A 24,826-nucleotide genomic window follows, 5' to 3' on the forward strand; every position below is an offset into this window, starting at 1 on the left:
CTGCAAGCAACCTCATGAGAGCCTCAAACCAGGAACATACGATCGTGTTGCTCTTAAATACTTGATCCACGAAAACTGTGGGAAAGAATAAATATTTATTGTTTTTGAAAACGTGAAGTTTTGGAGTGATTTGTTCCTTCAAAAGGCAACTAAAATGTCCACGATAAGGCAGTTTGTGAAAATGTCTAGATTCGTAGCGACACACTCTTCGGCAAGTTTTTCTTGGGACAGCCTACGCAAAGAATCCTTTTTCTTATCACGGAGTCACAGAGGGTGGTATTAGCCCTGTAGCTAAAAGGATGTGGGGTGGGATCACTTGGTAATGGCAGTTTTTGAGATGAAGGCTGAAAAGCGTCTGCTGATGCCGATATCTTCTCGAAATCTTTAAACAGGGGGGAAGATTCTGGAATAAAAGAGAAGTTAGGGTAATACTTTTGAATACTACTATTGCCACAAACAATTTAAAGTATCAACAGGACACCAATGGACCACAATATGAGAATGAGAAATGTCGAAAATACCTTAGTGCCTCTAAGTTTCAGTATAGTAATTGTTATTATTATATTGAATGAATGTGAAATCCACTTATGTCTTAGATGTATCCATTGCTTTCTCCTGCTGACTTCCCACCCAAGATTGCCTTATTTCAACATTTTTGGAACTAGATAAATAACCAAACCTCACTATGAATAGCAAAGAGATGGCAGTGAGAGAGTATGTATCAACACTCTCGAGAAGAAATTCTGCAGAAGATGCTTCCTTTTGCAATAGAATCTTTATCCTTTAAGGAAGTGGTCCTCACCCTTCCCAATGCAGTGACCCTCTAAGACGAAAGTTCCTCATGTGGTGGTGAACCCCCACCCATAACATGATTTTCTTTTTTTTTTTTTCATAACATGATTTTTGTTGCTACTTCTTGACTGTAATTTTGCTACTGTTATGAATCATAATGTATACTTCTGATATGCAGGATGTATCTTTATTGTTACAAATTAAATATCATTAAACATAATTAAAACATATTGATTAATCACAAAACAATATGTAATTATATATTGTGAAATATTTATGTGTTTTCTGATGGTCTTAGACGACCCCTGTGAAAGGGTCGTTCAACCACCAAAGGGGTTGTGACCCACCGGTTGAGAACCACTGCTTTAAAGGAACTCACTAGAATTATGCAGTGGAGTTCCAGTGCGTACAGCTGCATCCACAGAGGTGGGTATCTTGGCCAGTGAGCTTCTTCTCCAGGTGGGTAGTTAACAAAATTTCTCCAGCAGTAATCATACTCTAAGAAACACAAATCTTGGTTTAGTGAATATGTACTATCCAACAAATTATTCCAAGAGAGCTCTAACTGAAAAAAACGTATGTCATATATACAATTCCCTGGCCTATTCAACCATATGTACAATCCCCTTGCCCATTCAACCAAGAAGCCCTGGTGCCTGAGTAAGAAGCCCTGGCAGCACTCTGCAGGAAGCACTGGATTCCTAACTGCAAGGCCATCTGTTCAAATCCACCAGCCTCTCTGCAGGAGAGAGATAGGGCTATCCACTCCTATAAGGATTTATAGCCTTAAAAACCCTACATGGGTTGCTATGAGACGGGACTGACCCAGTGACAGTCGGTTTGGGGTGGTGGTTGAGTGGGTCACATGTTGGGCTGTTAATTGCAAGGTCAGCAGTTTGGACCCACCAGCCATGAAAGAAGAAGCTTTCAGGTCCCAAAAAGATTCACTGTCTTAGAACCCCCAAAGGGCAGTTCTATTATGTCCTATAACAGTGGTGCTCAAACCTTCTAATTCCATCACCCTTGTTATGGTGACCTGCCAACCAAAAATTTATTTTTGTGATACTTCATAACTGCAATTTTGCTACTGTTATGGCTCAGGAGACCCCTGTAAAAGGGTTGCTTGACCCTCAAAGGGGTCGCGACCCACAGGTTGAGAACCCCTGTCCTTGAAAATTACAATGAGTTGGAATCAACTCAATGACAGTTTGGGGTAGGGGGCTGGGGGACTGGTCGTATGGATCTATTCATTGTTGGAGATGAGCTAGGCTTACCCAGACTCCAGAAAAAGAGCGAAGAAATTTATTTTAAAGGAGTTTCGTGGTGCAATGGCTAAGTGTTCGGCCGCTAACCACAAGACCAGAAGTTAGAGTCTACCAGTTGCTTAAAGATGGCAGAGAGACTACAGTGACAAGAGTGGAAACAGGAATCTCATATTTGGCACCTTCTTTGTCATGAATTACAGATTGGATCCTTGCTCACATTATTTTGGAATTAATATTTTATTCTGAGACTTTGAGTGTGAGATCACCAATCTCCTGACCTAGAAACCAACACCACCACCAAAGCTTTCCCCAAATGCTTTAGAATCTCTGTTTGCTGTTTCTACCTGGGACACTCATAATCTGGATAGTCACCCCACAAGTGACGACGAGGTCCCTAAGGCCTTGCCGGTTACACGGATCCATGTGTTGGAAAAGTCGTGCTACATAAATAATGAGAGTCACATTGGGGTGGTGGGTCAAAAACTCTCCGATAGCCTTGCAGCATTCCCAGCAGGGACTCCAGGACATGAACCAGGTGATGGAGCAGCTGACAGAGGGGCAAAGGTTTCTCTCTGAGGTAAATTTTTCAATAAAGTTGACTTCGGCATGCTTGGTTGTGTTCTGGCCGGAGCTTCGCCAGCTCTTGTGGCTAGCGCCCCACTTGACTTCATAGAGGAGGCAGGTCTCTTTACGGAGTTCTCTGGGGTCGAAGAAGACCTCAAATTCCCAGGGATTGATTCTTCTCCTGAAATATAAAAACCAGCGGTTTTCAACCTGTGGGCACGACCCTTTAGGGGTCGAACAACCCTTTCACAAGGGTAGCGCGATTCATAACAGTAGCCAAACGATACTGATAAAGTAACAACAAAAATAATTTTATGGGGGGGGGGTCACCACCACATGAGAAACTATATTAAAGGATCTCGGCACAAGGAAGGTTGAGAACCACTGTTCTAGACTATTCTGTCCACCTAATCACATCCCAGGAGACATTTTTTTCTCTTGAATAATATTTTTATTGACAAATCTTACTTATTTCAAAATGTCCCTCCCCTTCCCATACAGTTGTGTTGTTCAATCCCATCGGGTGGGGCAATATAATCATCAATGCTATCAACTCCCCTGGCTCCCCTTTCTCCCCTCCCCCACCTCACCCCCATCCCTTCATACTTTACTACTCCCCGGGAACCCTTACTCCTGTCAGTGCCTCTGAGGGGTCACCTGTCTTAACTACCATGTACCAAGTGACCACCTTAAATATATAAATGAACATACACAAGTCTAACATGACCAATGAGGTATATCATGTACGGACCACCATAGTAAGGGGAGGAAATGTTAAAGAACTAGAGGATAGTTACATGGTTCATCAGTGCCACACTGCAGCCTGGACATATCCTCAGTGCTGTGAGGTCCAACTAAGGGACCGTCCAATTGTCTTGCTGGTAGACTTTGGGTTTCCACTACATCCTACCCTTCATATCAATTGAGATGTGTGTTTTTTTGAACTTGTGAAATCTCTTCTCATCGACACTTCATGATCCTACCGGCGGTTGTGCTTCTTCAATGTGGGCTTTGTTACTTTTTTTTATTTCCTATTCTATGTCTCAAAGCTATCTGGAGAGGTCCATCTGACCTCTTAAAATGTAATGAAAGTGTTATTCCCAAGTAACTTGGTCACCTCTGTACAGATACCATTGCTTTTGGTCTAGAAGTGTGTTATTATTGTGTCTTCATGTCTCTTTTCAAGGGTTCTCATTCCATTCTAATTTTTATACTGCACATTTAGAAGGGCCATGTCCTAATTCTTTTTCTTAAAAAAAGATAACTTTTATTGAAAATATACACAGTAGAAACACATTGATCTAGATGTACAATTCTGTGATACTGACTACGTGGTTCTAATTATAAACCAGGCTCATCCTCCGTTTTCAAATTGCTCCTCCACCATCAGAATAAACTCACTGTCCTCTAGCTTCCTGTTGAAACTTATAGATTGCTATTGACATTTTGATCCCATCTAGATAAGTCTTTAAAACAACATCAGTCCTAATAAATAAATAATCACAAATTTTTAATCTCTCTTACTCCCCAATGAACTCCAACCAGATTTTCTCAGGCATTGAAACCCCAGATTATCAACAAAAATCTACTGTCACATCTGAGAAGAGAGTGACTTAGAATCCTGTTTAGTAATCCCTCCCAAGAAAGAGATTCAGATTGTTCTTGGTGACATTTTTAGTTGAACATTCTCCAGGTCTCCAATCCGTGGCTCTGGGATCCTGCTGAGGAATCCTCTTTGTGATAGGGTTGAGTCAGAAACTAATTGCACACAAATGGTTCCCACTCGTCCCTAAACCATCACCTTTACTTCTTGCATAGGCCAATCCTTCCACTCACCATGAGATAGTATGTCTATTCTTCAGCAATAGCCTCCTTGTTAATAATGATGTCAGGAAAATGAATAGATAATAGTAACAGATGAATTCCTTAGACATTTCATTAATGACTACAGAGCGTGTGCTTTAAAGAGAGAAGACCAATCATAGGGTGATTCCATTGAAGCAAGCTGGCAGAGAATTTATGTAAATAGAAACCAAAAGGCATAGCAGAAAAGATAAAGGAAACATTAATCACTAAAAAAAATTGTGTTACCCACTTTATTGTGCTATTTCCTTTATTGTGGTGATCTGGAATCAAACCTTCAAACGTCCCAGTTTGTCTGCTTTAGGAAAGGTGGGGAAAGCTAACAAAAGTATAATACTCTGGGGAGGGAGAAAGGGAAAACGAGCTGATTCCAGGAACCCAAGCGGAAGGCGAATTTTGAGAATGATGAGGGCAACGAATGTGTAAGGGTGCTTTACTCAATTGATGTCTGTATGGATTGTGATAAGGGTTGTATGAGCCCCAATAAAATGATTTATAAATAAAAGCATAATACTCTACTGGGGAGTATTACAATCACACACACACAAAGGAAGCATTAATCATAGAGAATAAGGTTGAAATGACAAAAGGGAATTGAAGGAGCATGGCAAGTGAGAAGAACAATATATTGAATGCTGTAGTCTGTGGCTGTAAGTAATCATGTATTCTCGGCTACATTAAACAGGTACTATGATAGTATCCTTCTTACCTCAGGGTGGCATCTCCAGTTGAAGGACCTGTTGACCAAGAGAAAATGATGTGACTAACACTCAAATATAATTATGTAGATAACACTCAAATGCCACTCAAAAAAAATGCTCTATTCGTCCAAGTCTGAAACCCAAAGCAGAAGATGGAGTTCAATGTGCTCTTAGATGAATTGGATTGGACAGTCTAACTCCACCAGAGAAAACCTAGACCTTTTTAAAGGTCCTGTTCAAATGTCCCATTGAAACACATTGGCCTGGAGGGAGGGAAGATCGAAGCAGCCAGCACTGCTCTTAGAAAAGAACAAAACACAACATTGGCACCAATTAGAAGTGAGACAGGAGAGGTAAGTGCTGCTGTGTCTATGACCCGGTCACCTGAGCCCTCACTACACAGGGGTTCAGATCATTTTGCTTTCACCTCCAGTCAAAGACTCCCTGGGATAGTCAAGAGCCCTGACAGGCTCCTGTGTCCAGCAGGTTTGTGTCAACACAAGGGCATAAGACCAAGGCCAGCCAAGAAAAGCACACTCTTGTTACCATTGTTAGCTGATGTCAAATCTGTTCTAACTCACAGTAACACCGACGTGCGCTGGGTAAGATTTTTGGGCAGCAGAACACCAGGCCTGTCTTCCAAGGCACCAAATGGGTTTTTACCCCCAATCTCTCAGCTAACCAGTTGACTGTGTCACACAGGAACCCCTGAAAGAATACTGGTGACCAGCAAAAGAGGTCACCCATGGAACGTGGCAAACTACAGTCTAACGGAGGAGTGGGTGTGGAGAATCACACGGTTACCCTCTCCACAAACACTCCTTAAGAGCCTACTACGCACTAGGTGCTCTTCCAATTATTGGAAGTGGAGTGGGGGGTTAGAGCTAACCCCAGCTTCCCTGGAGGAGGTATTCTAACGGTGGGAGAGAATACATGCGTAAATACATGTGTAATATAAAGTCTTGATGAGAAAAATATTAGGAGGATAAAAAGTGACACGGAACCATACTGGATAGGCCAGTCAGGGAAGGCCTCTTTCATGAAGGGTATTTAAGCAGAGACCTGATTGCAAAGCGAAGGAACAAGACATAACTGTAAGAGATGAGCTTGGTCATCCAGGGCCTTATGGGTTTCATTCTGAGTGTAACGGGAAGCCACTGGAGAGTGCGGAAATTATTCAAGTGAGAGTACCAGGTTTTAGAGGCCCATACCTCTCAGAGCATTGGGGATGCTATGAAAGGGACCCCAACCAGACCGAGGTCAGAATACCTGTTAGCTGCCATCAGGCAGGACCTTTAGAGTGATGCCGTGTGCAATGGAATGGAAGACTAGTCATGCTCCATTCCCATGAGTGGTTGTGGCCGAAACCATTTTGATATATAGCGTTTTCACTGGCTGATTTTCAGAAGGAGACTGCTGGCCCTTTCTTCCTAGTCATGCTTGGTCTAAAAGTTCATAGATAACTATTCAGCAATCACAACAATACACAAGCCTAAACCAACAGACAGTGGAGGCTGTGCCTGAGGTGCACTCGCCTGAGAAGCAAACCAGGTTTCCTGCACAGAAAGCGAGGAATCTACTACTCACTCACCAAGGCCCTCTCAAGGCACTTAGGACACAGAATTCCAAATCTTGGAAAGCAGAAATGCGACTCATCTCTGGTTTTCTCTTTGTTCACATGAACTCAGGCGCAGGATGTGCCCATGGTTATTTAAAAGCCCTGGTAGAACAGTGGTTAAAGGATTCACGGATAATAGGTAGTTGGATGGTTAAAGCCCACCAGCCACTCTGTAGATAAAGATGTGGCAATCTGCTTCTACAAAGCTTCACAGAGCAGATGGACACCATGCAGAACTGTTCGACTCTGTCCTACAGAGTTAGTGTGCTAGTCTGGGTACTTTAGAGAAACAAATCCACAGAAACTCATGTATAAGAGAGAGTTTTATATAGAGGTTAAGGGCACATCCATCTCACCAAACACACACTATGATGACGACTGCAAGAGGAAAGCCGAATCCGTGAACGTGTGATCATCTCAATGCTGGCAGAGGTCTCCACACAGCTGCTCCAGCACCCAGGGCTGTATCAAGGTAGGACCATGTGGCTTCTCCTCAGGGATGTCTTACAAGAAGTGAGCCTTGACAGCTGAGGCAGGGAACTGGCTAAGGCAGCTGCACCCTGGTCCGACCATCACAAAACAAGAGACTTGAGAACTTGAAAGGCGAGGTTCACTGAGCCATTTATCTCTCCACCCTTCAATTAACCCCACATGTGTTTATTGACCAGGTTGGCATAATAAACTAACTACCTCCGTACGAGTCAAAATTGACTTGATGACAAAAATGTGTGTGTTGTGTGTGTATTATGCGTGTGTTTACGTGTGTTATTTGGAAGTTGAAGTTTATCTGAGGAAACAGTAGAGAAGACTCGTAAGTCAAAGGGCTCAATTACTAGCACTAATCCCTCTTTTCTAAGAAAGCTGAGATCCATTAATTTCAAGGCAGAGAGCATAAGGCTCCCCCCTACTGTGTCATAGTTTCTGTTATGGATTGAATTGTGTGTCCCCAAAATATGTTTCAGAAATCATACCCCTATAATTATGATTTTAATCCCATTTAGGAGTGAGGTTTCTTTGTTATGGTAAGAGACTATTTAAGACCCTAAAAGCAAAGAACAGATTTGAACAGAAGCAAAGTTTGGGAAAATAAAACCTAAAGCACATGGAGAAATCCCAGGAGTCAAGAAACAGAAGCTGAAGAGACAAGAAACTGTCCTTAGAGCCAACAGAGACAGAAAGCCTTCCCCTAGCGCTGGTGCCCTGAACTCAAGAGTTCTAGCCTCCTAAACTGTGAGAAAAAGATTTGCTTCTTGGTAAAGCCATCTTCTTGTGCTGGTTTTTGTTGTTGCTGTTGTTGTTATTGATACCTTCTATAAGACACGTCCTCAGTGGTTCACAAGAGATACAAAAGTCATATGTACCTCTGAGAAGCATCAGGATTGGGAGATGGCTTAGTATCAAGCTGTGCTTTGTAGAAGACATAACCAGGCTTGCTAAAACAGAGAGCTTGAAGCACTTGCTGATGAAGAGCAAGGATGCAACCTTTAGCGCAGATTACAACTGAGTGGTAAGAAGATCAAAATCCTCGCAACTGGATCAGTAGGTGTGGCAATTACGTAATCTCCTGTCAACTTATGAAGGGGTGGAGTCTAGCCTGTCAATCATCTCATAGCCAATGAAGCCTTTTGGTGGGGATGGCCTTCTCCTGAGGATTCTGGGGACTCCTGTCTTCCTCCCTGGAAGCAGGACACACACTCTCTCTGTGTTGTCTCCCTGTGACATATTCCTGTTGACAAGCCACATGGAGCTATACTGATAGAGCCAGAGCCCTAGAGCTTGAGGAGGCACGTGGAGATCCACGCCAGTGCTGAGATGCTTCCACCACCACGGGATCCACAAGACCTTCCACCCACTGGCCTGTGATCTTCCTGCATTTTTGCATGTGTTGTGTGAGTCTGAAGAGGAATTTACAGACTGGTACTAGACATATGGGCTAATATTGGATTCATGGCCTTGAGCTGACTGGGCTGGGATGTTTTTTCAACATACAATTGCTCTTTTATATAAAGTTCTTTCTTATACACATGAGTGTCTATGAATTTGTTTCTCTAGTCAACCCAGACTAACACAGTAGGTATCATCATGATACACAGAGAAGGGATTAAAATTGTGAAAGATTTTAGCTTGCTTGAATTCCAGAATCTATGTTTATGAAAGCTGTAGTCATGAGATTAAACAATGCATTGTATTGGATAAACCAGCTATACAAGATCTCTTTAAAGTATGAAAGAGTAAGTTTGTCCCTTTGAGGACTAAGGTGTGCCTGACTCAAATATTTTCAATTGTCTCATATGCATGTGAAACTGGATATAAATAAGGAAGCCTGAAGAAGCGAGTGCTGGTAAAGACTACTGAAAGTACCAGAGACTGCCAAAAGAACAGAACTTTTCTGGGAAGAAGTACAACCAGACTGCTCCTTAGAAGCAAGGATGGCAAGACTCCGTCTAAGGACTTTGGTTGGATATGTTCTCAGGAGAAGCCAGTCCCTGGAAAAGGACATCATGCTTGGAAAAGTAGAGGGACAGCAAAAGAGAGGGCGATCCTTCACGCAGTGGCTTCAACAATGGGCTCCGGCATAACAACAAGTGTGAGGATGGAGCAGGACTGGGCAGTGTTTCCCTCTGTGGCTCACATGCTCACTATGAGTCAGCAACAATGGTTTCTGAGAGGGCACTGACTATGGGGAAGTGCAGCCGGGAGACTTAGCCCATCCTCCCAGCCACGCTTTTAACTCCTAGAAACTGTTTGGAAACAAGACTCACAAGGCCCGACAGACACCTCCTCCTAAATGGATAATGTTTTATACTAGCACATACACCTCTCCCTCCCCCTCCTCCTCTCTCTCTAGCACTAGAGGGGTCATAGGGAAGGGGTCACAGTATCCCATACAGTATCCCGTACATGGCAAGTGGTTCTAAGTGAAATGAAGGACTAAACAGAAAGTAGCTAGGTATCATGAAAGAGGTCCAAGTCAGGAAACACTCTCCTAAATGTCTCCTGAAGAATAAGTCTCTGACCCTTAGGTGAAGAACAGGTGAATTTGAGTGTAAAGGTGGAGGGAGGGAGGAGATGGCTGACACCTTGAAATGAGCACCTGTCAGACTTTAATGCAGCCCTTGGACACCTCCTCTAGAGGAAGTGAAACAGCAGTGAGACCTTTGGAAATGGAGAGTGAGATGTATGCTCACTACTTAGACGGACAGATGTGACTCCTGGGATGCAAGGCCAGAAGGTTAACCATGATTCAAGAAATTTGAGGGGTGAGACCCACTACCTTCAGAGGACAGTCGAGAGAAATGCCCAGCTAATTCAACTGAAAAACGGGGGTGGTTTCCCTCCATCACTCCACTCACAAGAGCATTTAAAGAGAGGGATAATATATAGTAAAGAAAAATGAATTGTTGCTAAACCCCCAAACTGGTATCTGTATTACATCTTAATATATCAGGTCACATTGGTGCAACAGTCTTCTAACTGGTCTATTTACTTTTGCCTGTGTTTTGTTATTATTGTTGTTGTTGTTTTCCTTGTGTCCAGTCCAAAACCCCTCCAATGCCAGGTAAATGGGTCTCAAACACTATTTTAATCTTATCTCTATGCTACTCACAAATCCTCCAATGGTTTTGTGGTGTACAAACTCAACTTCTTTTGGCTGAGTTTCAGGACCCTCTAAAACAGAACTTCAAATATAATGTCCAATCTTTGGTTGTTTTGTGATTTGGGTTAAAAAATATTCTTTTAATAAACATTTTATTGGGGGCTCTTACAGCTCTTATCACAATCCATACATCCATCCATTGCATCAAGCACATTTATAGATACGTTGCCATCATCATTTTCAAAACATTTTCTTTCTACTTGAGTCCTTGGTATCAGCTCTTTTTTCCCTCCCTCCCCAAAATGTGGGTGAAATTTTGCAGAGCAAATTGGCTTTCCACTGAGCAATTAATTAACACTTTGTTTTGCAACCCTGTTATGATTCTCAACGTCACTGTGCTCTTCCCACTTATCCCTCCGTTGACCATTTCCCTTCCTTTTTCTTTCCCATTCTTTCTTGCCTCCTGACCTTTATCCCTGGGCAAAGCTGCCTTTTAAATTTGCATGGCTCATTGTTCTAAAGAGTGTGTACCTCCCTGGAACTGTACAGTTCACCTTATAGATGTGCCTTTTGTTGGACTGAATGTGGGAGTGATTTTAGTTCTAGGACTGAATCGGGATTAATAGCCATATTCTTAGGGGGTTCCACCAGTCTTTATCAGACAAGTAAGTCTGAGTTTCTTGGGTTTAAAATTTTTTTTTTTTTTACAATTTTGAGTTTTGTTTCACATTCCTACTCTACCTAGGACGTCCTGCTATTGGGATCCCTTTCAGAGTGGTTTGCAGGAGTAGCTGGGTAACATCAGTTTTCTGGTCTCAGTTATCCTGGAGGCTGGGGTCAACATGGTCCATTAGATCTTCAGGCTAATTATTTCCTTGAGTCTATGATTTTCTTCACTATGGTTTGAACAGAGTGAATGTGAGTTCTAACCTTATTGTAGCTTATTTCCATAAACTCTTCTCTAGCCTAACCAGTTTTCTTAGATGTCTTTAAATTCTCACAAACTCCTTTTGTCAATAGAATTGAATCAGTCTGAAACCTCCTCCTCCTCTTTGCAAAGGAAATCACTCTTCTTCTGGAGAGAGCTCATCTTCCACCACTTTGGAAAATCATTTCCTTTCACTGTCTGAAGAGTTCTCAGTCTCTCATGAATTTCTCTAAGACTAGATAGATAACAGGAAAGGAGCCTGGGTGGTGCCAGGGGTTAGGCATGGGAACCACGAGGTTGGTGGTTCAAACACACCAGCTGCTCCACGGGGGGAATCAAGCTATTTGATCCCATAAATATTTAGTCTTAGAACCCGTGTACAGGGTCATTATTCGCTAGAACTGACTTGAGGGCAGTTAGTGGAAATAACTGGACAATTATTTTACCAATTAATGCGAGCCTTAAGTTATCTCTAAGGAACCTTGGTGACACAATAGTTCAGAACTAGACTGCTAACTAAAAGATTGGTTGTGAGCAACAGCAATCTAGCTGAGAGGAATTACTAAGAGGCAGCAGGGTAAACTTGATGGAGGGATCGGGGGAAGGTAAAAGGAAACAGAGGAAAGATCTGGGAAGCAAAGCTATGGATAGAGATATAAGCATAGGTATGTACATATGTAAACACATTAATTCATAAAACCATAGGTATTGGCCTATGTACATATATTTATATGGAAATACACTGAGGATGTGAATGGACTTTGGGCCTCTTAAAAGCCCTCTCTCAATGCAAGAACACTCTTTTCTAACAACCTGGCATTCTGTGTTGTTCACCCTCCCAACAAGATCACCGAATATAAAATGGGTACATAAGCAAATGTGGTGAAGAAAGCTGATGATACCCAGCTATCAAAAGATATAGCACCTGGGATTTAAAAGCTTGAAGTTAAACAAGCGGCCATTTGCAGAGAAGCAACAAGCCCACATGCAAGAAGCCCACCAGCCCGTGTGATCATGAGGTGTTGATGGGATTCGGTAACAGGCATCAGAAGACCCAAAACAAAACAAAACATATTGCTGAGAAGAAGGGAGGTTGGAACAGAAATCCAGATCCCATCTGTAGACAATAGGACATCCCTTCAAAAAAGGGTCATAAGGAAGGGACAAGTCAACCAGGGTCCTGTATAGCACTGAAGAAACACACAATATTCATCTGTTCTTTGAAACTTCCTCACCCCCCCACTATCATGACCCCAGTCTGGCCTTTCAGTTCGGGTTAGGCCAGAGCATGTACACTGGTACAGATAAGAGCTCACAGAATCCAAGTTAGATAAACCCCTCAGGCATAGAAATGAGAGTAGCAGTACCAGGAGGGTAGGGAGAAGGTGGAAGGGAGAAGGGGAAGAATGGGGAATCGATCACAATGATCAACGCATTCCCCACCCCACCCCCAGGGGAATGAACAACAGAAATGTGGGTGAAGGGAGACAGAGGCCAGCGTAAGATATGAAATTAATAGTAATTTATAATTTATCAAGGGATCATGAGGTGGGGGAGGGGGAAAGAGGAGCTGCTACCAAGGGCTCAAATAGAAAGCAAATGTTTAGAAAATGATGATGGCAACATATGTACAAATATGCTCAATACACTTGATGTATGTATTGTTACTGTAAGAGCCTCCAATAAAATAATCTTAAAAGAAAAAAAGGATTGTAGTTTGAAACAACTAATGGCTTTCTAGGAGCAGACTAGTGATCTGTCCCTGTGAATATTACAGTCCAGTAACTTTCTAGGGCAGTTCTGCTCTATCCCGTAGGACCACTATGAGTTGAAACTGGATGTCATACAATATGCTGACTCTTCTGCGGTTCCCTTTTTCTGAGCTCTATTTTAAGGTAATATTTTAACTTATTAGTAGTAGTATTATAAACTAAACATCGATTTCATTTCCTAAAATCATAGCTCATAGTAATCAGAATGATAAATCTTATATAAGGATAATATTTAAAGTGTTTATTTGCTTATTTTCTACTCTCCCACCCAACAATACTGTCCAATATATTAATCAATAGGAAAGCTGGAAAATGCCCTGAGGACACAGCACAAAGACACGAGCGCGTACACACACACATATGCACAATTTTTGCACTGTGGCCAAGTACGGAGCTTGTCAGGCCACCCCCACCCACCTCCCAAACACACACACACACAAGCACGCACACACTACCTTTCTCAGCAGTCATGGCGCTGCTCGGCCTCCAACTGCTTCCCCTGGGGTCCTGTGCTGTGCTGATTGCTTGCTCCTGCCAGCAACATGCCTGAACTTTGTCCCCTCAGGTGTGCCGCTGCCATCTACTTTGGCACAGAATGACTCATTCTTGAGTTTCAGGTAGTTACCGAGTCTCTGGACTATATAAACAGGTAGCACAGGAGAGGCAGCCTGGATCATTGGCTTGATAAGAGAATCTGGCAGACAAATAACATTAGTCCTATGGCATAATCCCCTGGCAGGCATCCCACATGCCAAATTGTTCTCGCTTGCCAATATCAAATAGTATTCATCTTCCTCTTGCCTTTAAATTAAGGCTGATGTAAGACTGGCCCACCCTTCTGTATTGAGAGAAAGAGAGAATTGCCCTGAAGATCTGTAACCTGAAGATCTTCAGTGTTACCCAATCAGAACATTTTGACCTTGCCCTCCAATCATTAGTCACATATTTCTAACTTCCTCTTATTTTGCTCTTTGTTCCAAGTCCCCATTGGAAAGGGGGTGGGGGGAGCACTGCTAGATGCAAAATCAGAAGAACCTTGGCCCCTGAGTCAGATTATTATTGTGCAAGTCTCTGGTCTCTTCCTTCCTGATCTTAATCCCTGTAAGAGTGAATGCTACTGTCATTACCCTGTTCCCCATAGCCAAGGTCAAGTTTGAGCTACAGATTCCTCTGAGCCACAATAGTCCCTCTCAAAATCTAAAACAGAACAAAACAAAACAAAAAACCTCACCAAAGTCATTGCCAGCAAGTCACATAAGGTTCCCCTGAGGCCTTGAACTTTTAAACTCAAGTCTCTAGAAATCCTAAACCTTATTTATATCAAGCTAGAAAGTACACAACATGAAATAATTGCTTGGACAATGGCATGTGAGAATTTTGAAGAAGCAGCTGAACTCCCTCATTGATGTTTCCCCAAAGATGATCATGTTCTAAGCTCTGGGACTGGTGGATATGTTACCTTATCTGGCAAAGGATCCTGGGTGGTGCAGTTAAGAGCTGGACCACTCACTAGCTGAAAGGTCAAGGATTGGAACCCTCCTGGCAGCATGTCTGACACTAGATCCAGGGATCTGCATCAGAAAGGTAAGCATCTTAATTAAATCCCCATGGAATAGTTGTACCCTGCACATGGTTGTCCTGAGTCAGAATTGATCTGAAGTCAATTAGCAACAATAATAGGGTCCTTGATCCCTCACAAATGGAAGGAACCACTTTTTTTCTGTCTCAATCAAGAGAGGGCAGGAAAGCACCAGAATTAAGACCTGCATAGAACGGGGTAAAAAGGTAGAACACAATTCATATTCCTAACAGTCACCAATCTTACTGAACTGATGGAAACCAGAGGAACCCCTGAGACTATTGCCCTAAGACTCCCTTGGAGCTTGGAACCGAAGCTACTCCTCAAAGATGCTACTAACTAAAACAAACCAACAAAAAGTCAAACCCTCTGCCATCCAGGCAGCTGCACCTCATAATGACCCCATGTAGGTTTTGGGGGGATTTGCAAAGCTTCATAGGAGATGGGAGCAGATACCCCCACCTTTTCCCCACAGAGCAGCTTTGAGGTGAGCCCAACACTTCCCCACCAGCACCACCACCAGGGCTCCTAAAAAGTGGTTACTATTTCAGACAAATAGCATGGCTTAGAAAGCAGTGCATTCACCCTTAAACAATCAAGAACATGAAACCAAATGGCCAGTAGTTAAGCAAGAGCAACACTGGGAAGGCAAGATGGGGCAGAAAAGCAGATGAGAAGAAATGAAATGGAAGTAAGGAGAACACTGGCACATTGTTAAAATGACACCCCGGGCCATGGAACAATGTATTTGCTGTGTAAGCTTTCACTGAAAGCAGTAAGTCTGTGTGTGTGGCTTGTTTGTTTTTTTAAGAAGAAAAGCAGCACAATCAATAGAGCCAACCCTTAAAAGAAATCTCTAGAACACTTGAATTGCTTCCACCTTCGGATGAAATTCCATGCCTAGGCTCTAGGCCAGTGGTTGTCAACCCGTGGGTCATGACCTTTTCACAGGGTCCCCGATTCATAGCAGTAGCAAAATGACAGTGATGAAATATCAACGGAAATAATGCTTTGATTGGGGGTCACCACAACATGAGGAACTATATGAAAGGGTCATGGCATTAAGAAGGTTGAGAACCACTGCTCTAGGCTAAAATCCCCTTAACCTTTATATTGATTTTGACAAGTCTGTAGAACGTAATATATTATTTTCACCAATAGTCTCATTCTGTCATTAACCCTATTCTTTTTCCATCTCTTAGAAGTTCACCAATTGAAATTGAAACTGTCTTTGGTCCCCTAAAGTAGAAAGGGATCCAGGTTACCTGAGGTGGTTATTTTAGCCCAAGATTTATGACATTCTGAATTAAAATGTCAATGTTTATCTAACCCACTAGCAATTCTGTTTGCTTCTGGCACAACAAGTGTCATTAAAATGGCCTAGGTTTTTACATAAAAGTATGTCTGGGTCTTTTGTCTAGAGACATTGCTTCCTTCAGCTAGCCCATCTTCTAGCTTTTGATATTAGAAGTGATTGCCTGAGTCAGGAAAGTTCACTGTGGTTTTGCCTTTAGCCTCTTGCTTAGTCATAGGTGTCTGATTAAGTATGTGGGAGGGAGCTTCAAAACATTTGTGGGAAAATCTATTACCTTTTAATTCAATTTTTCTATGGCCACCATTGAAGCCCCCTAATATAATACTGCAGTTGAGATGTGGACACAAATTCTTCCCCCTTCCCTATTGACTACATCTTCAAGCATTAAAGGGCAGTCATTCCCATTCATTGGCATACCAGTCTTTGATATAGGCAGGTTCCCGGCAGCACGCATTACCTAGAGCACTGTGTCCATTTGCTGTCCAATAAAGTATATTTTGTCTTGCCCCCCCCCCCAAAATTTCCTATCTTTGGCAAATCTATAGACAGTAACCGAATCAATGGGTCCTTGGGGCTGTGGCTGGAGAGGTTAGGAGGAAATGGGGAGCTAATAGCAATGAGCACAAGAATGAAGAAAATGTTTTAAAAATGATTGTGGTGATGATTCTTGATGTGATCTGAACTACTGAACTGTGTATGTGAACAATAGTCGAATCAAACTGGTGGGGAAGATAATCCTACTGTCTTGGTCGCATAGTGGTTACACTTAGGGCTGTGATCTGAATGTCCTACAATTTGGAACCACCAGCAGCCCCGATGGAGAAAGACTCGGCTTTCTATTCCTGTCAACAGTCCGCGTCTGGGAAACCCAGGGGTCGCTATGAGTCAGCATTGACTCCCTGGCAGAGGAATTGTTCTGATTTTGTATCTGTGAGTACCCTTATCAATAGTAGCCTTTCCTTGTTTCAATGGGTTAGTTCCTTGCTTTCATTGTCCTTTTGATTTCTGGTAGTAGAATGTCCTCAAGATCAGATTCTCCCTTTTATAACAGCTATTTGGGTTTTTTCAGAAGACCCAGGACAATACCCCTTTCTTTAATTCAAAACCTATAATCACTCATTGCATAATTGTCTTGAAAGATGAAAGTTATCATGTGTAGCTAAAACAGTAGTTCTCAAATAATTAATTGTCCTTAAGACCCAGGCGCACCTTTTCCAGAAAGATAAATTGCCCATCAATGCAACATTGCAAAATTTATATGAAGAGTTTACCTAAAAATAATGGTCAGCATGTTTAATGTTGTCAAACAAAGTAAATTTGACAGATAAGACTATAGCTACCCATTAGGCCCACTTGAAAGAGTGGGCTATATTAAAGTGCTGCCAAGGACATCTCGTCTTAAAATAGGCATAATCAACAGAAATAGCTCTGTCCCATTGAGGCAGATGCCTGTTTCAGTACCCTGCTCCAAAATCAATAGGTTCAGGGTTTAATGAGAATATTGTTACTGGGTGCTGTCCAGTCTTTCTCTACTCACAGTGTCCCCGTGTGAAAGAGTTATCTGCACATAGGGTTTTCTTGATGGAAAAGAAACTGATGGCCAGATCTCTGCCAGGCTGTCTGTCTGTGAGTGCCCGGTGGATGTGGGTTGGAAATGAGCACATAACCATTTTTCGCTCCAGAGCTCCTTTGAAAGGTTTGGACTTCAAAATATCCACTTGCAGGCAAAAATTTTATATTAGCAAGAATAGAGCCATAAAAGGGGTATAAAATTTTTGCGTAACCCTGTATCCTGATGGGTGTAGCTCATTTCTTACTGAAAAGAGGCAAGGATTAAGGCCTTATCTGATTTGGGGAAGCACAATTTAATGACCAATTACTCTAAGGCAGAATCTGTTCTCTGATGGTTCCAGGATAGTGTATGCGCACACACACACACACACTGTGAAACAGAGGAGTAGAACTATGCCCGTGGGTTTCCAAGGTCCTCAATCTTTATAGGCACAGAAGGCTTCATCTTCCTCCCAGGGCGCTATTAGTGGGTTAGAACCACTGGCCTGTGGCTAGCACAATTTAATTCATAGCCCACTACACTACCAGGGCTCCTTACTTAATTTTAAGTATCATTAATAATATTATTCTTTTTTTCCTAAACATTTTATTAGGGACTCATATAACTCTTATCACAATCCATACATCACATCAATTGTATAAAGCACATCTGTACATTCTTTACCCTCATCATTTTCAAAGTATTTGCTCTCCACCTAAGTCCTCTTTTTTCCCCTCCCTCCCTGCTCCCCTCTCCCTCGTGAGCCCTTGATAATTTATAAATTATTATTTTGTCATACCTTGCCCTGTTCGACTTCTCCCTTCACCCACTTTTCTGTTGTCCATCCCCAATAACATTATTCTTAACCATACCTTTTCCCAAACAACTGGTAACTGAATACATCAACATTTCAGCTCCACGAGGTTTTGAACCAAATTGGTGGCTTTATTAGGAAATATACTCTAGAAGTACTCTATCACATTTTGGGAGCGGGCTACCCACACCCGCACTCATCAACCACCATGTCCTCATAATGTCGTAGAATGACATTGTCATCATTGTCGTGATAGAGCATGGAAATGGGGGACAGTTTGGTGGGGGCGCAGAGAGCTTGGGGGACCTCTGGATCGGTCGCACTCATCAGGGCTTGCATGAACGCGTGATTGGAGCTGTTGAGAGACGTGGTCAGTGAGAAAGGACATTGCCCATGGCAGTAGTTCGCCATGAATCCCCGGGGCGCAATCACCCACTTATGCCAGCCCAGGTCCCGGAAATTGATGAACAGCTGGTGACGATGGCAGAGGTTCTTGCAAGAAGCCGTAGGGACAGGCATGGCTGACCTCCTTTGGCGGGATGCAAAGTGGCACTGCTCGGGGTTGAGGGTCACCACCAGAAGAGAAGCGTGAAGGAGGCGTCTCAGTCGCGCACAGGTGTCCTCAGGCTGGAAATCCGTGGGGTCTCGGTGCCCGTGGACCCGGATTTCCAGGAACAAACGCAGAGTCTTCTGGGAGTTGTTATTCCAGTTCTTAGCCGTGGGCAGCAGATTGAAGTGAAGGGCACCGTGAGGCCAAGGCACTGATTGAAGTGCAAACATTTTACCTGGCGCAGGAAGGGCCCTGCTCCCCACAGGAGGCTCCTGGACCAGAGACAGGGCCAATCCCAGTTCTGGTCCCAGTTTGTAGTACGTGTTCGGCCCCAAATCCAGGCTCAGCCGGACCATTGTTAACTGCTCCGTTTCTGTAATGGCAGACAGGTTAAAGTACAGGTGCTTCTGCAGACACAGAGAGGCCTGGGGACGTTTCTTGGAGTAAAGAAGAGAACCTAGGTAGGAGCAGACATAAGAGAATCACCAGAATATATTTGACTTCAGCTCCACCTATAGGATGTAAATATAACAGGCGACATCTACAACAATAAGGACAGAAAATAGGTTACACTGTTAAGTTCTACCACTTGAGAGGACTTGATTCCCCCACTTCTCTCTTTTATTCCATTGGCCTCCCAAGGTATCCTGGTTCGAATTTTAGAGAGTCCACGATAGTCAGGGAAATGTTTTTAAAATTTTATTTTCTATAAACTGTAGATGAAATTTAGCAGTCCCTTCACTAATGTTCCCTGGTGGCATAATTCTTATGTGTTGGGCTGCTAACCGAAAGGTCGGAAACTTTGAAACCACCAGCCACTCGATGGAAAAAAAGGTTTTCTACTCCTATAAAGAGCTACAGACTCAAAAACAAGAGTTAGTCTTAGAAACCCACAGGGGGCAGTTCTACCCTATCCTACAAGGTCACTATAAATCAGAATTGACTTGATGGCAATGAGTGAGTTGAATTATGAATACAGGACACAAATCACAATATCCATATACATGCATTTCAATTTATAATTTGTTTTCTTCATAATCAAATATTTTATTTCATGCATGCAAATCACTATCCTAGAGATAGTTTCAGGTTGACAAAGGGATTGTCAGTACGACAATACTTATCATCCTTGCCAGGCAGGCATTGCTAGCCGAAATCTACAGCATATATTGGGAATCTTGTGAGCTCAGTTATGGACGACCTTGATAAAGGGAATGGCATGGATATTTTGGTTTTTTGGTTTCATAATGCATGATACAACATAATGTATTATGTATGTGTACACGATACTGTAGTCTATGTAGTGTACAATAGCATTAAGATAACATTTGGAATATTGACGCAATGATAAAAATGTGTCAGAGACATGAAGGAAGCACAAGTTGTTGGAAGATTGGCTCTGCTAGACTGGCAGTCATCTCCATTCTTGCAGCTTTGAATACTGGTCTCCTTCGCTGAACACAACATGATCTTTTCATTTGTCCACAGGGATCCACTTCTCTGGGTCTTTCCAAGCTATAACTCTGTTGTCCTTCCTTTAAAAGCTAATTTCTCTATCTCCATTTCAACCCTCACCTACTCTCAACAAACCCAAGAGGATATTTTTACCTTTTTTTTCCACAATCGATTTCTCCCTCTCCAAATAAACTCTTTTCCCAAATACCACCATAGATCAGGTTTCCAAGACTGTACATCTTTATGGAGCCGACAGCTTCATCTTTCTCCCATGGACCAGCTGATAAATTTGAACTGCAGACCTTGCTGGTGAGCTGCCCAATATGCAGCCCACAGTGCCAGTAGGGGCTTCCAGCTCAATGGTCAGGAAGAACTCTCAGAGGAATCTGAGCCTAAGTGGGAATCCAGCATCGATTTAGGGCTCTCACTGTAAACCAAAGCTTTTGGAAAACCTACCATTGAGTATTTCACCTCTCATATGTTAACGTTGTAGAGAAGTGAGAATACTCATCCACTCATGGTTTATGATATATCAACGTTGAAAGGTGCCTAACAATCCCTTTCTAAGAATTTATCCCAAAGAAATGATGGGGTGAAAATGTGCACGCGTAAAAAACCTGTATGTACCATTGTAGTAATTGGATCGTGCCCATGTTCATCAGCAGAAAGAATATAAACGACACAAAATCTAGAACTTGTATTGCTGCCGTCACTAAAGTGAGAATAAATAGACAATTTGTTCTGGCATTGAAAAATGCCTTTGATCTACTAGATGAAGAAGATAGGACATGAACCAACGTTTGCAAAAACATTATATAGACACCCTCCAATGTATATAATATGCATTATATAAAAGTCTGCACACATAAAGAAGAAAAGTCTGGCAGAATGTGCACCGATTATCAATGGTGTTTTTTCCCCTAGGGAAAGAGTTGGAAGGGAGGATAATGAGATTGCCTATTCTTGTGTCTTTGGTAGGATTAAGATGACCACAAAATTCAAAATTATCTCCATGGTTGAGGGACCTTTTCTTAAACTGTATCAATCAGCTCAGTTCTCTTTTCATGAGAAACCCTTCACGCTCTATCTCTAGGAACCTGACTTGGTCACCTGCCCCCAACACCTCTTCCTCACAAAGTCCCGGGTCTTTATGTAGCATAATGGATAGACGTCACCTGCTTGTCTACCCCTCTTCTGTATTGAGATTTCATCTCTGCATTCTCATGTCCATACACAATACACAATTCTGGGCGCCCGATAAGTATCCAATTGGATAAGTATTCAAAACATCTCTCCAATTGCAGGACTCAAAACTCTGCATCTGAACCAGCTGCAAGGCGGCATAGAAATGCAAATTCTCTACTCCCACCTCAAACTGTGAATAAGAATTGGTTGGAAGAGCAGAGCAGGAACAAGTCTGGAGAAACAATTTTGATGGGTGTGTGTGTGTGTGTGTGTGTGTGTGGTTGGGGAAATTCCCGTATGGAATTCTGTTCTTAGAAAGGAAATTCTGAAAGAAAAAAAAAAAAGGAAGGAAATTCTGCTCTTAGAAAATACATACATTAATATTACAAACAATACCACCCAAATTCATTATCATCAAGTTGATTCCAATTTAGAGTGACCTCATAAAGCGTTTTCGGGATTTCAGAACCACAAGAGAAAGCAACCACAACGTGGGACTCCTGGGATTGAACTGCCCACGTTTCGGCTAGCAGCCCAACCCCAAAGTGCCATCAGAGCGCCTAACCCACTGCCTTGTCAATTCCGATTTATTGTGGTTTTCCAGACAAAATCTCGACCAGACAGAGCGGATAGCCCCATCTTTCTCCCGCAGGACAGCTGGTGGTTTTGAACTTCTAACCTTACGGGTAGCAGTCCCTCGCTTACCAGAGACGGCCTAATTATTAACAAACTCAAAATTGCCTTGTCCACCAAAAGAAAAATACAAATAAAATAAAGGGCCGTAGGAGAAAATGTTTATCGGCAAATTGAGTTCAAAATGTTCCTCGCCTGCTACCTGCTCAAAGGAGCCCTGGGTGGCGGGCTGGGCTGGAAATGCTCCGCAGAGACGGGGAGGGACCGCGGTGACAGTGCTTCCGTAAAGACTGGGAGTCGGAATTCGTTTCTTTACTTGGACTCCCCGCTCGCCCTACCGCACGCACCAGGATGTGTGCCTGTGGGCCGGCCTCAATCGTAGCAAAAAAAAAAAAAAATGGATTTGGGGGTGGTGGGGTGGAAGACACACAAAAAAACTCCAAGCTGCCGAATCTTGCCTGCTCTCGCAGAGGTTGAGCGATCTTGATAGGTCTTACTATCCTTTCAGGATTGTTTGTGATCGGGGTTACACTCGATCAACTAGGCAAAATACAAGGCACGCGAATGATTTCCCTCCTTCTTTCCTCCCTCGCAGCCGCCCGCGCTCCGACGGGGTGTGCGGGCAGGCTCGGCCGCCTCTTACCTTGGTCGCCAAGGAGACGAAGTACGTTCCCACGGACCCCGAGGTCCTTCACATAGCACAGGTCTGAGGACACCCCGGCGTCTGCTGCCGCTTCTCGACTCTGGAAGACTTTCCTTAAAATCGGAGGCACAGATTGAAACGTCCGAGGCGAACGGGATTGGTCCAGGACTCGAGATTGGAGATGGACGTGTTCTTGAAATGGAAACGGCTGGCCCAACGTCAGGGTGAGCAGAACGGCTGCAGCCCAGACTGGCAGGGTGCGAAGCATGGCCTCTGAGGTGACTCAGATGACTGACCTGGGTCTGAGGAGCGCCAGCGCCAGACAGCCCAGCAGTGCAGGGGCTGAGGAGTTATCTGATTTAAGATAATCAAGTGCCAATTGCTCTCTTCCCAGTTCTTCCAAGGCAATTGGATGTGAAGAGACCTAGAACGTCCCCCCACCCACACTCTTCCAGGAAAAATTTGCAAAACAAAGATTACCAATGAATGCACATAAAAGCTGCATCCATCCGAGGGCTGCCAGCAGCTAAACAGTGGGAAGGAGACACCCCCCCTCCCCGCGCGCCCCAACTAAGCCCCATACAGCGAGAGGGTTTTGACCCACAGCGACCTCTACATTGGTTTCCGAGGTTGTAACTCTTTACTGGATCAGAAAGTCTCATCTTTCTTACACACACACACACACACACACACACACACACACACACACACACACACACAGCCCCCCCCCCCAGCGCCTATTGACTTTGAATCACTGGCTCTCCAGTGATTAGCAGTCCAGTGATTACTGGACAGCGAGCGACCCCAGGGCTTCTGAAAGGAGACATACTTACTAAGATAGCACTTAGTAATTTATACGTAAGCCATTGCAATGGGTGTTAGGAATGCAATAATACATAATTTGTAGCTTTAAAATCCAGAGTATAATTAATTAGATGAATGCTTACTGCAATTGAGACATTCTAACTCATAGCAACCCTCTAAGGCAGAGTAGAGCTGCTCCCTGTGAGTTTCCGAGCCTATAATTCCTTTTTTTTTAGGGGGGGGGGTGTTGGAATAATATTTTATTCTGTCATCTTTGTTTACAGTTGAAACTCTGGGAATTAAAAATTAACATCCTTGCCCGTAAGCTTCTTATAAACTCCAGAAAAGGTTTCAACCTTGTGTTCTACATTGTTCTACTGCGCTTTGTCCAAATGAACCTTTATAAGCCTGCTGCCGTCCAGCTTTACCCGGATTCTCTTGCCCACACTTTCACTTGGGAAGAGCAAGTCTTCAAGGATGGCATAGTGCACAGCTGTCGGAGTGCGGCCCCTGGACGCTTGTGCTTATTCTTTGTACGGCTTTTCCGAGTTGGTTTAGGCAGAATTCTCCTCTGAGCAATAAAGACAACGTACTTTCCACTGAATTTTTTCTCCAGTTCCCGTACTAGCCGGACGTGGATTTTCTGGAATGATTTCAGTAAGGAACAGGAACAAAGATTATGATAGCTTTCCGACCACCACCAACTTTGATTTCCTTGGCTGCCGTTGTACTCAGCTCCCTTCACAGAGCCTTGAGGTCCGAGTACATCTCCAGCCCAAGAAGAGCCTGAGAAATGCCGGACTCGAGTTCATCCGGCTTTTCGCCATTGGGCTTCACAATCTCCATGACTGTTCTTGCTGAGCGCCGGCCTGGGAAGAGGCCAAAGTCGCGCGAGAGCTCGTCGAATCCCGGCGGCGAAAAGGAAGAGAAACTGTAATTCTTTATGGGAGTCTTTGTCCAGGGGAGCAGCTGGTGGTTCGAACTGTGGACATTGTGGGTAGCAACCTAATGTGTAACCACTACGCCACCAGGGCTTCTATTAGATAAATATAAGGGCCTTCACATTCCTTTTTTCCCACGACTCCTTGAAGCTTTCTCACATATAGGTAAATTTCTGATAGAGGTATATTCACATTGGTGTGAAAAACTAAACCAAGGTGGAAGAGCGGATTTAAAGGAGGATTAAATCTAGCTC

At 43.2% G+C, this 24,826-nt stretch overlaps 2 protein-coding genes and 1 pseudogene across 2 annotated transcripts; all 3 read right to left on the reverse strand.

Annotated features, from left to right (window-relative positions):
* Nucleotides 1-256: 256 nt before the first annotated feature.
* On the reverse strand, nt 257-13,572 carry APOBEC1 (apolipoprotein B mRNA editing enzyme catalytic subunit 1). The gene is made up of 5 exons (XM_075553363.1): nt 13,557-13,572; nt 5,194-5,221; nt 2,402-2,802; nt 1,172-1,290; nt 257-403 (listed from the first exon to the last, which is right to left on the reverse strand). Exons 1-5 carry the CDS (start codon nt 13,570-13,572, stop codon nt 257-259), a joined length of 711 nt encoding a protein of 236 aa, XP_075409478.1.
* A 4,969-nt stretch (nt 13,573-18,541) lies between these two features.
* Nucleotides 18,542-23,095, reverse strand: GDF3 (growth differentiation factor 3). The gene is made up of 2 exons (XM_075553112.1): nt 22,828-23,095; nt 18,542-19,368 (listed from the first exon to the last, which is right to left on the reverse strand). Exons 1-2 carry the CDS (start codon nt 23,093-23,095, stop codon nt 18,542-18,544), a joined length of 1,095 nt encoding a protein of 364 aa, XP_075409227.1.
* Nucleotides 23,096-23,947: 852 nt separating this feature from the next.
* On the reverse strand, nt 23,948-24,477 carry LOC142451646 (small ribosomal subunit protein eS7-like; annotated as a pseudogene).
* Nucleotides 24,478-24,826: the final 349 nt, after the last annotated feature.

This window comes from Tenrec ecaudatus, chromosome 6, assembly GCF_050624435.1.
Source record: "Tenrec ecaudatus isolate mTenEca1 chromosome 6, mTenEca1.hap1, whole genome shotgun sequence".
Classification (NCBI taxonomy): Eukaryota; Metazoa; Chordata; class Mammalia; order Afrosoricida; family Tenrecidae; genus Tenrec; species Tenrec ecaudatus.